At 45.5% G+C, this 12,850-nt stretch overlaps 1 protein-coding gene across 1 annotated transcript in view; it reads right to left on the bottom strand.

Annotated features, from left to right (window-relative positions):
• Nucleotides 1-12,850, bottom strand: part of LOC146196214 (uncharacterized) — a 74,025-nt gene that overhangs the window by 33,935 nt on the left and 27,240 nt on the right. Inside the window, exon 3 of the mRNA XM_084598120.1 lies at nucleotides 3,179-3,264. Within this exon, the coding sequence (XP_084454246.1) occupies nucleotides 3,179-3,264 (86 nt within the window). The remainder of the gene's footprint in view (nucleotides 1-3,178; nucleotides 3,265-12,850) is intronic.

Raw genomic sequence — 12,850 nt, 5'->3', positions numbered from 1 at the left:
GTCCGATACAATTTTGATCAAATGAACTATCCGCATTGTGACAGCTGTGGCTCGGTTTAAATTGTGCAACATATCCTGCTTGAGTGTCCTGCGTACACTGACGAGCGTGCGTACTATGAACATAACATGGAAAAGCTCTCCCCAGTGCCTTTAACAATGGAGATTGTTTTAGGTCCTTTTGTCTGCCCTAGGCAACAAACACTCATAATGAAATTTTATTCACGTATTTGAAAGAAATTTTACTTCTAGACAAAATCCAAATTCACCTTGAATGTTATCCTCAGGCATTTCTCACACTTAGAACACTATAAGGGCATTTATCGGACTATGCATTTCATCATTTGATTTAATACCAATACTCCACGATGCATCTTACAACGCATTTAATGGCCGCATTTTATCTCCCGCTTTATTTTTTTTTTATTCTCCTCACCATTTTTTCCCATCTTTTCCTCCCCAATTGCCCATCCTGTACGGAGTAGCATGTCAGCGAAATCTAAACGCCAGCTAAATTCTTAGTTCTCCATTTAAGGGTATCTCTCTCTTACCCTATTGAGCATGTTTCGAAAACAGAACACTAACGCAGTGAAGCGCGATTTAGTACTTGCCCACAGATCCCCTTTCAGCGAGGTCGCCGCCACCGACCGCTGGCAGCACTGCCTCCCACCTCCCCCCCTTCCCGCCGTAAACAGCGCCGCGATGGCAGTACATGCCGTTCTTTCCGAAAACCGTCCGCGTCAATGATACGGCGGATCCTGGCGCCGGTGTCAGAAAAGCATCCTAAATTTGTTTTTTCTCGTAGTAATAATAGGCCCTTGGTAACGGACTTCCAAAATGAATGCGCCTTGAGCAGTGCTGAAATATGCTCCTGGCGCCGGTGTCAGAAAAGCATCCTAAATTTGTTTTTTCTCGTAGTAATAATAGGCATTTGGTAACGGACTTCCAAAATGAATGCTTCTTGAGCAGTGCTGAAATATGCGCTGGGAGTTTCTGCTTACAACCGCATAGCAGCTTCCTCCGGTGCATTGACACCTGTTCTTCTATACGATAGCTCCGGTACTAAGGGATCGCCGAAAATAATTTATTTTACTACGAAACAGTAATGTTGAGGGCAACGAAGTTTTATGATTCAGTACCCAGTTACTGTAACACATCGCTGACCAATTAAAAAGTGCCGTCCGCTGTGGCTTAAACTAGAAGCTACCTAGGCCTAGCGACGATAAGTAGGTGGATGTGGATGAATGGATGGAATGTAGGAGAGTCCCCTTTGAAACGGGTGGTAGCAGTAGCTATTATGCTCATTTTTCTCCCTATATCTTAATTAACGTTTTAGATTGGTTACCTATACCGTCATTCTATTTATTAAATTTTTGTTTCTACATTACTAACATTATGCCACTTCGCTGCTTTTAAGCCACCAATCTTCCAGTCGTTTTTTGCTAGCTTCCATTGCCGGTTTATTTACCCGACCACTGGTATCTCTAAACTCCAGAGCTTCAGGAATAGTGACTGCACCTGCATCAACTTCCGGATGGATACCATTACATTCGAGTATAATATGGTCAATTGTTTCACTGGAGTTACCACATACAGCACATGCGCCATCTTCATGGTTATATTTTTGTTGTTTATTTTCAGGGGGAAGCAGACGGCCAGAACGCCGCCGTCCGCCGCGCTCGCGGTTGGTACCATTGTGTTAAGCTTCCGGCACACGGTGCTGTAAGCCTTATGGGCTTATTGTCTGCTTTCGTTACGCGACTGGACGGGGCAAGACTTGGGCGGTACAACGACCCAGCAGCACAAACGATGATGCTAAGACGGGAAGGGGTATTGGGTACCAGAATGTAGCGCACCGCACCCTATATACTACGCTGCTGCGTCATCGGGTTGCACTCGCAGTTTGTACAAAAGCGCCTTCGCAAGGCGCTCGACGTACGGTGTTTTCATATGTTGCTTTCCATCGCTTTAGAGACGTGTTTCAGTGTATAATGTTGCCAGATCAGCATGCTGTTCACGAAAAACGAAACAAAAAAGGCTTAAAGATATGTGTAGCTCTGAGGGAGCTGGAATTTTTTGTTGTTTTGTTGCTTGGCACATCAGGAATAAGATCTGATAAGCAGTTGCTATTCCAAAATTGGTGGCGACCCCTATAAGAATGGCTCCAATGCACCAGCACCTAAAATATGTCCTTTGCAAAATGTTTTCGAATACTTGTCCCTGCTTTCAATGAGGACAGGTTTGCCGCTGTTATATTTGGTTTGGCTTTTTGACGAGAGCTTCTTGTTTTGCACTCTCCCCGTATCATCACATCATTTCTCGCGTAAATTCTTCTCACCAGCATGACTGGAAAGCAGAGGTCTAATGCGAATGTCCTAGTAAACGTTTTGCTTTTCACACCGGACGCTGAATGACCACTGGCGGGGGTGTCTTCATTACGCTGCCCAGTGTGGTTTGGCCTGGCTTCGTTTAGTTTATGGGGCTTGACGTTCCAAAGCGACTCAAGCTACCAGGTTGGCGTATAGCAGAGAGCCGGATAGCTCGACAACGTGCGGATCTTTACCGTGCACTGACATGGCACAGTAGACGAAAGCCTTGCCTTTCACTGCCATCGAAACGTGGCCGCAGCAGTCGGCAGTGACTACGGGTCGGTCGCCTCAGTAGCTGAGCGGCCCAACCACTGAGCCATAGCGGCGGGACTATTATTGCGAAAGCAATACTACCCCAGGTTTCGGCCCGTAGCGTAGTCCATGGCCGCTGTCACGAATGACCTTGAACAGCCGCGAAGAAGAAGTAAAAGGAAAAAAGTAGGGAGAAGACGAGCGCTCGGTCAGCCACAGATAATGTTTTCGCTCCATATTCGGTTCGGCAGCATTGAACCCTTCTGATTCTTTTTTTTCGTTTCTGTAAGGTTATTAGTGTCGACTTGAGCGCCTCTAGGTTCCGTTGCACATGTGTACTGCCTGTTATAAAAAAAATAAATGGGTTAGGTCCTGTACGTTCGCAGCTATTAAGATCGTGCTAAAAACACTGCCGCGTCACACAAACTAATTTTGCTCTGGCAAAGTATACTATCCTAGACAGGAATGTAGTAAGTGTGGGCGATTTCCACTCATTTTATCATTTTGCTACACCGAACCAAGAATGCGACATAATTACAGAGTACATGTGTTAGTCATACCTGTGTCGAGTTCATCATCAAGAGGCGTATATTGAAGTACATTCCATTCTGGGTCCTTCACAGTGGCCTTGTACATCTTGGCAACCCTGAAACAAAACGTATTATCTTACGTCTTGAAAAATTACCTCTTCCCCCTCATACGAGTAATACTACAAACAGAAATCTCGTGACGCTGAAATAGTCTTTTTTCAGCAAAGTTTCTACTGCAAAACTTTTACCTGCGAAATGAAGGCGAAGCATTTAGGCGATAGTGTGAGGCGTGTATGCTGCAACTCATGCTCACATATATATACTCCTCCGCCCGAACACGGCAGTTTATTTATTCCTTGCCCCGCGGTGATGGTTCAGTGGTTAGGGCGTCCAAATGCTGTGCCCAAGGATGCAGGATCGAAATCCGGCCGCGGTGGCCTCTTTTCGATGGAAGTGAAAAGCAAGGAGCCCGTTTGCTGTGCGATAGTAATGCAAGTTAAAGAACCCCATCTGGTCGAGTTTTCCGGAGCCTTCGACTATGGCGTCTGTTTACAGAAGGTCTTTTACGGCATATTTGAAGTGAAAGGAGTGATGATCAATGGAGTTCAACCAACTAGCCCAAATCAACATGCTCTCGCTTTTAGAGCAAAGGCCAACCAATATAATGCGATATTGCTCGGCGTTAAAGAACACTGCGGTGGGTAGTTCGGGAAATTCTATTAGTGCGTGTGATGGGGAAGCTTTGCCATATAGTTCGATAAAAGCTATGATTCAAGAAGAGACGGTAGATTTTGCGACAACCGGCTAGTGTGGGTAGATGGAGCTGATCGTTTAAGTGGAGAAACAATATTCTTGTAAGAGTAATTAGACCAAATGAATCTGGCAGAATGGTTCTGGACAAGTTCGGTCTTGCTGAAAAGTGCAGCATAGAAGAAAGTGTACGCAGCACAAGGTCAGGATTTTGGACGTGTCCTTGTTAAGTAAGCAAGAAGTTTTATGGAACGTTGGTTAATGAATTGTTCCGTCGTAAATACCGTGGAAATTGATTAGCTGAGTTATAGTAACTTGACGATGTCGTGGAACCAGGTTAAATTTTACTTCACTCAATACCAAGGTACATGTAGGAGTAAACTGATATAATAGGAGTAAGGCTAACTGCGGGAGAACTGTTCTAATATTCTTGCCGGTATTGGACAGAAAGAGACAAATATTAGTACGTTCCTGCGATTCTAACTCGTTAAGTTCGGTAGAGTTTTATGAATGAGCATGCAATCGTAGGACTCTTTCAGTTTATTTTCTTTTATGTTCGGGCATAGGCGGCATCAAGCCAGAAGGGCAGCAGCGTTTTACAGATACGAACGTAATTTTGTTATTTTGACTTGCCTACTGGCTTACAACCAAAATAGCAGCACTCCCAAACAGAATATGGCTACTTTTTCTGTGATAAGACACATCTGATCATATTAAGATAAAACGCTTCAAATTCGGTGCGAAAAAACAATTCCGTTATTATAACTGATTTCAGAAAACGTTTGTAGCTGTTGCTATTTTAGAGCATTCGAAGGGCTCACGCTCACCGTTGACCGTTGAAGCAGAAGTCTGCCATCACGGTGTCAGCATGCACAAGGGAAAGGACCTATAGCGGCTCACCGATGTAAGCAGAAGCGCATGACGGTGACACCTGCAGCTGCACTCGTGCTGTGCTCTTTTGCGACACAAATGGGTCCAGTCGATGAATGCGAATTCACCCGGTAACAATTCGTCGCTTGTGGAAAACTATCCATCACCATGACTTAGTTCTCGTCATGTTCATGTGCAACGTATAAGGAATGCTACAAAGGGAGGCGTGGGGTTGCAGCCGAGAATTTCGGAATTGAAATTCGCATTTGGCTTGCACTTGCAAATGCCTGGCAGCATGTGGAGTGCATCCTGAGACATTTCGACAGACTCTTTGTACTGGTGATTAACGAGCAGCTGGATGGACCAACTACTCAACAGTGCGGCCTAAATAGGTTCCTTCATGATGATGGGATCATGATAGCGGCGTGTGGAGAATTGGAGGTTTCTTGCATGCAAAGGAAGCACTAGATAAATAAGGACTTCATCGATGGCAAAATCATCTCCGCTGCATCCTGTATAACAGTGAAGGGGAACAGGCCTATTGAAGTCAGTCTTTGCAAATGATAGATACCTGTAGGACTTCAGTTTTGTTAGAGACCCCCTACTCAGCAGATTCTCTCCTGCCGAAAGATGTGGACGAAATATGGCGTGACACAGCCAGAGCTTGCTGATATGGAGTTTTTTTCTGCAAATAAAGCTGCGTTGTATGCTACTTTCCTGTCATTAAAAGCTGTGAAGCTTGTCAGTATTCGTTTCTGACATACACGACTATAACAATTTTGTGCATATCAGCATTTTTTAAACATTGCACTATGACTACAAAGATACTGCACCTTTTCTTGAAAACAACATTCGGTCACCAATCGCTGGGAACGCCGTAAACTTTCAGAAAGTACAATTCATCTCTGTCTATCAGACACCCCACTACAAGAAAATACGAGCTTAAATTTTGAGCTTGGCGATTCACCAATAAATATCAGTGAATGCGTGGCTTTCTTAGGCAAAAAAGGCAAGGTATTGACTTTTATATGAATGTTTCCTTAAACGGGTTGAGCCGACCTGTATTCAGATCTCACCCCCCCCATTCTTCTGCCGTGAACGCCAGTTCTCCCTTCCTAGAAGCTTTTACACCTAAACGGCAATGAGGCAACAGATAATTGCAGAGCGGCGTCTCCTAACTCCGAATCTAGCTTCGACAAGGTTTGAAGAGCAAGAGGCTCACCTGCCTCATGGCTCCATTGCTGTTTACGTGGATGCAAGCGTCCAAGATTGAGAAGCAGGGACAGCAGTTACTGTCCGCGCAAACCTGCTCATAATCAGACTTCCACGCTTCAATTTACGAGACCACATGCGTCATGTTGTGTTGAGTTTGTTACAGTGCAACAGGCGTTCTTCTCCTTGGCCGCCACAACTATGCCCCTTGTGGCCAATTTTCTCATCTCACCCGACGCCCTTCATGCTGTACGATTACTCCGAAGTGTTAGCTGCTACCCATTATTCATTTGTTTACTTGTTTATTTAACTTTGTCCTCAGGACTATATAGGCATTTCATAGGTGTATGGACAAAACAAATACTGATGAAATAATCTAAAAAGCGGGTGCATAAACAACAGATTCTATATACACAATCTTAGCTATAAAATCGGCAATAACTTTATTAGTACACACGAAACAGGTAGGGCTTATATAGGGCAAGCTAAAACTTTGAGAAAATTATTTGTATTGTAATGTGCCAATCTTCGTCGTTATAGCCACTAGCATGCATCGCGTGCTGGCGCGCCCGAGGACGAAACAATTAGTCGCTGTCTTCGTGTTACGCTACGCCTGACAACCTGTCGCAAGTTTATCCTGAGTAGCTGAATCCATCTGGGTCCCTGAATAAATACACCCGTAGAGTATCAGTAGATATAATTTCATTTGAAAGATCGTTTCATTCTTTTGAAGTAAGTAGAAGAAATTAGCATAATAATCTTTATTGCATAAGGGGATAGCTACATTGTACGGATGACCAATGCGATACGATATGTAATAGAGTCTATGAAAGAAATTATTGTTTAAGGTGCGATGATAATATAGTTTGTGGAATATGGTTAGCCGGCAAACGTTCCGTCATAAAGCCAAGGATGGAAGACTCAGATAAGTTTTCATTACTGTGAAACGTGCTGCTCGGTTAGAACAGATAGCTACAACGGATGAAACGAGTAGAGTTATTGTGAGCATGTTCAAGAGTAGTAATTAAGTAGTTATGGCTAGGATCACATACTGCTGATGTGTATTCTAACCTGGGAAGTATTAAAGTTTTATAAAAAGCTATTTCAAAGTAGACGGTGTGCGGGAACAATTAGTCGCAGATAACCTAGCGTTTTGTTAGCGTTGGTGGCAACCTAATATATACGAAGCCTCAAAATTAGGTAGGAAGAAATTTGAATTCCTAGTTATATATAAGCATTGATGCTATAGAGTTCACAGTCATTCAGGTTGTATACAGGGACGGGTTATCAGTACGGGCGACACGCATGACATTGCATTTGTTAGAGTTTAGTTTCATCAACTACTGATTGCACCAATTAACTATAGTGGTGAGGTTGCGCTGCAGGATGGTAATATCATTCATCATCATCATCAGCCTGACTATACCCACTGCAGGGCGAAGGCCTCTCCCATATTTCTCCACTTAACCCGGTTCTGTGCTAGCTGCATCCACTTGACCCCTGCGAACTTCTTCACCTCATCCGCCCACCTGACTTTCTGCCGCCCCCTGCTACGCTTTACATCCCTTGATATCCAGTTTGTTACCCTAAGCGACCATCGGTTATCCTCTCTTCGCACTACATGTCCTGCCCATGCCCATTTCTTCTTCCTAATTTCCACTATAATGTCGGTAACTTGAGTATTTTCTCTGACACACTTTGCACGCTTTCTATCTCTTAATGTTACCCCTACCATTTTTCGTTCCATAGCCCTCTGGGTTGTCCTCAGCTTAAGTAGAACTGTCTTGGTTAGCCTCCACGTTTCAGCCCCATAGGTGAGTACAGGTAAGATGCAACTGTTGTATACGTTCCTCTTGAGTGATATCGGTAAGCTGCTAGTCATATTCTGCGCGTGCTTGCCAAATGCCCTCCATCCCAATCTTATTCTTCTTGTTATTTCCTTTTCATGGTTCGGATCTGCGGTTACTACCTGTCCTAAGTAGACATATTCGCCTACTACTTCCAGTACTTCGCTACCTAATGTAAACTGCTCTTCCTTCCCGAGGGTGTTGAACATAACCTTAGTCTTTTGCATATTGATTTTCAAGCCTACCTTTGTACTTTTCCTATCTAGGTCATCAATCATTATTTGCAGTTCATCCCCCGAGTTGCTTAGCAAGGCAATGTCACCAGCAAATTTCATTCCATTTCATTTATTTCATTTATTTTTCCCTTAAAGGTCCACTGAAAGGGGTCACAAAGAAGGGTAAACAACGCCATAACACTGATAGTTATTGAACCACCCATCATTCTCCCGCAAAAATTTTCGATCTAGCTTCTGCAACACCAGAGATATCGGCGATTAAAAATGACCCTTCCAATTTTCCCTCTCAACTCGTACGCCGAAGGGAGCCATAAAAAAACAAAGAATACAAGCAAGTTCAAAGCTCCGCCCAGACATACGTCACTTCGACGAACTTCCGGTTGCCGCGCGCTCGCTCGCTGGTGGCGTACTCGCGCCAACCCGTCCTCGCTTGCACACGCCTGAGGAGTTCGCCAGTTCGCGCAGCGACGGTTAGTGTAACCGCGAACCCGTGGTTATCCTATGTTACACGGCGGACCAAATCATGGTTGCACCACTAACCGCGGTTACCGCAAACCGAGCTTGACGACCTCGGTTTGCGTCGTTAACTGAGGTTATGACGGCGTCTGTTGACGGAAGCTACTCGTCGGCGCCCGAGTGCGCGAAACGTACGAGCGGGTCTGCTTCACAAAGTTATTCATTTGCCCACTGTATCACGTTTAAAGATCGATGTATAGAATATGGTGCCGCCCGACGTCTTCGATTACGGCCGACAGCGCAGCGACTGCGTACTGAAGCCTTGTCGTGCCTACAGTATCGTTTGAACGGCTTGTTGCTGAGCAGAACGCCAAAAAATACGCGGCCTTAGCTATGAAAGTACACGAGTTTGCAACGCTTGCAGCACGGGATGCCGCGAGCAGGCTGAGGTACGTTACACAATTACCGCGGGGGTGGAAGGTGCGAGCGCGGCGAACGCCGGCGCCGTGCGTGACCGTCCCTAGTCGTCGCTAGGCCTATTGTTTCGCTTCGAAGCCGCGGCGGTCGACGCTTTGGAACATGATCAACGCTGTCGTAAATCGTCTACTTATGAAACTGCCTTATAGTGATTCCTATCCTGCCATAGTAAAATAATTATAGGACTAACTCTGCCGACGCATTAATTGCAGAGCTAGTACGAGCAGATCGGATCAGCCGAAATGCACCAGCGGCAGCTGGCTTGAGCAGAAACTAGCTTGTATCACGGCTGTCGTTCTTACCAGCAATTTGCTGCTGGTCAGCGATCCTCACGAGGGCTTCATACTTGATATTCGGCTCAATATTCCAGACGCCAACAAATTTTAGCACGCTTTATTTCGGACATCGGTGCTAACGATCCGCCGTGTCGGTCGCGAACGGTATGCGGGAGGAGGGGCCACAGCGGCGACGTTTACGGCGGTCAAGGAGGTGCTGCCATCGTGCGGTGCTTGACCGTGTTGTTGACGCCTCGTCGGACGACACTCCGATACTCCTGAAACCACGTTATATAAATAAGATATTTGTAAATGAAGCTTCGTTCTGCCGATCCCTGCGTCGCTTCGGTTGCACTTAATGGGCAATGGCCACCTAACCGATAAGGGCGGCGAGCTGTAACAGCCCGCACAGAGTTCGAGCAGCGCACGAGCAGACGACTTTCGCAGCTACCGGAAGTGTGTCCGTGACGTCATGGCTGCAGTGGCCGCAGCGAATGGCAGCTTCTGGTATGCTTGTGGCTTGCTTGCCAGTCAACATGCCCGTGACGTCACGGTCCTGGGAAATAGTTCCATGCGACACCGCCAAACGACATCCTCTGCGCCCGCGAATTTCAAAAAACGCTGTTTTTAAAAATTAATAATAAATCACTGGCTTTGTTCTAAGGAGTTATACTTTGGTTTAATGCTCAAAAGAATTCGTTCTACACATTGAACGCGTTTATCAGTGTCTTCTTGGGGGCCGTTTCCGTGGACCTTTAAAGGCCCGAGGGCATTACATAAGGGGGGAGCAAACTCAATATACAATGCGAACAAGAACAGGAAAACAAAAATAACAAGAAAAGAAAAGAAAACAGAAACAAGAGAAATAATGCAAGGGTTAGACGAAATAATTTTTAAAAAACAAAAAGAACAAAATACCGTAAGTAAATGGCGCCGAATATGTTATACAAGAGAAAAACGCTTTCACGAAACTGGTGAAACTTGAGCCGGTGGGTACGTCATCGATGGCAACGTCAGCACAACTACAAACACACGTAAAAAAAGTCAAGACAAGGTAAGCGCTGCCTTCCCCGCGCGCCCACAATTCAGCCGACGTCATCAGCGATTTCTTTACGAAAGATGGTCGTTTAATTTTATCCTGATTGATTTGCGATCAGTGTATGATACGATGTTGTTTGGCAGGGTGTTCCACAGTACTATTGCGTCCGGAAAAAATGAAGAATTTAATGCTAAGGTGCGACAGTTGATACGTGCAATGCTATGATTATGGTTTAGGCGGCTAGATGTCCTGTGGGGGGGGGGGGGGGGTGTAGCTTTGCATGTCTCGTACGGGGATGATAATAGAAGTGATGTAGAAGACATAGGCGAGATATGATACGGCGTGACATGAGCGATGGAATGGCGATGGATTGTCTCAGTGCTGTGATACTGGTTTTCTTTGAATAGCAAGATGTTATAAATCGGATGGCGCGATTCTGTACGGCTTCAAGGTCGGTGGCGAGATACGCTTGTGATGGATGCCAAATGGAGGACGCATATTCTAGTTTGGGGTGAATGAAAGTTATATAGGCTAGTTGCTTTATTTCCGGGGATGCGGCCTTCAAGTTACGTCGCAGATAACCGAGTGTGCGTGAGGCTTCTGCGCAAATGTTTTGAATGTGGGTTACCCATGATAGTGATGGTGTTAGGTGGAGGCCAAGATATCTGTAGGATAATGCGGGGGTAATTAAAAGCGAGCCAATACTATATTGATGCTGATTCACAGTGTGTTTCCTCGTGAAAGTCATGGATTTACACTTGCTAATGTTTAAAGGAAGGAGGAATTTATTAGACCAAGAGGCGAGTGTATTAAGATCAGATTGAAGCAAACATGAGTCGTTGGTCGTCCTAATCTCTCTGTATATGACGCAGTCATCCGCAAAAAGACGTAATTTTGATTTTATATCACAAGGGAGATCGTTAATGTAAATTAGGAATAGTAGCGGTGACAGTCCGGCGCCTTGTGGGACTCCCGATGTTACATTGGTGGGAGGTGAGTGGCTATCATTTGCGGAAGTGAACTGCTTGCGTCCTGAAAGAAAATTTTTAATCCAGCGGATTAGGTTGGCGGGAATTCCTAGGGATGAGAGTTTCTGAACTAAATGACTGCGGGGAACGCGATCAAATGCTTTGGAGTAATCGAGGAATATAGCATCTATTTGAAGGTTATTGTCCATGGATTCTAGTAAGTCATGTATGAACTCAGCAAGCTGTGTTTCACATGAGAGATGTTTTCTAAAACCATGCTGTTGAGGATAAAAGAAGTCGTTAGATTCAAGGTGTGCCATTAGGTTCGTGGATATAATGTGTTCGAGAAGTTTGGATGGGACACTGGTTAGAGAGATAGGACGGTAGTTGGATGCTGATTTGCGGTCACCTGTTTTGAAGACTGGAATGATTTGAGCGATTTTCCAATCGTCCGGTATTTCCTCCGATTGGAAAGACTGGGTGAAGATTAATTGTAATATCTGTGACGAGGTTTCCGATGTGTTTTTCAGTAGTTTGCTATTGATATGGTCAGAGCCTGCCGATGAAGACAATTTTAGAGAATCAATGAGGTTACTGATACCGTTTGCATTAATCTGTATTTCAGGCATTGTGACTGGTGGCGACTCTGATGGAGGCTGGGTCGAACAGTTGTGTGCGAAGAATACCGCAGATTACTGAGGTATTCTCCATCTACCCTTATCCCTGACTCCTCCCATTCCAAGTCTCTGAATACTTCCTCTAAGCAAGCTGTGAATAGCACTGGGGAGATTGTGTCTCCTTGCCTAACACCTTTCTTTATGGGAATTTTGTTACTTTCTTTATGCAGAACTATGGTTGCTGTGCAGCCACTATATTGTCACGTAGCCGTTTAGGCCCGTAACCAGAAGGTTGGTTTTAATAGGGGGGTTGACCTAGAAGGCACAGAAGAGTAGGTCCAGAGAGCACTGAGAGACAGCAGCCGACTTCAGCTTCTTCTCGAACGCCACGAGACCACTTCTTCCAGTCCGCGCACGAGACTCTCGATGAGCTGCCGCCTAGCGGCTGCTGTTGCACACGCTACATTACCCCCCTCTCTAAAAAAATAAATGCGAGTTTGATGAATTCAAAAGCAGAAATAAAAAAAAATAAAGGAAGAAACATGCGGTAGGCGGTGCGCTAATTTTCTCGCGAAAAGTACGGTTTCATGCGCACGACATGAGCAACCTCGGATTTCTGCTGACGACGAGTAGAAGAAAAGCCGTCCGGAAGCACTTCGTAAGTCACGTCGCTCAGCTGACGGAGCACTTTGTAGGGGCCAAAGTACTGTTTCAGAAGTTTTTCGGATAGTCCCCGACGTCGAATCGGAGTCCAGAGCCACACTCTGTCGCCCGGTTCGAAAGTCACTACACGGTGGCGGTGATCGTACCGCTGGGCGTCTCGACCTTGCTGGTTCCGGATGCGTGCCCTCGCCAGCTGTCGCGCTTGTTCTGCGCGTTGAGTGAACTCCTCGGCGCCAACTTCGAGGTCACGGCCGTCGTGGGGCAACATGGCTTCGAGCATTGTCGAAACTTC

This window comes from Amblyomma maculatum, chromosome 3 (genome assembly GCF_055883805.1).
Source record: "Amblyomma maculatum isolate TAMU_Amacu chromosome 3, ASM5588380v1, whole genome shotgun sequence".
In the NCBI taxonomy this organism is placed as follows: Eukaryota; Metazoa; Arthropoda; class Arachnida; order Ixodida; family Ixodidae; genus Amblyomma; species Amblyomma maculatum.
The sequence above is the reverse complement of the archived record's forward strand: the minus strand, read 5'-3'. Positions and strand labels throughout refer to the sequence as shown.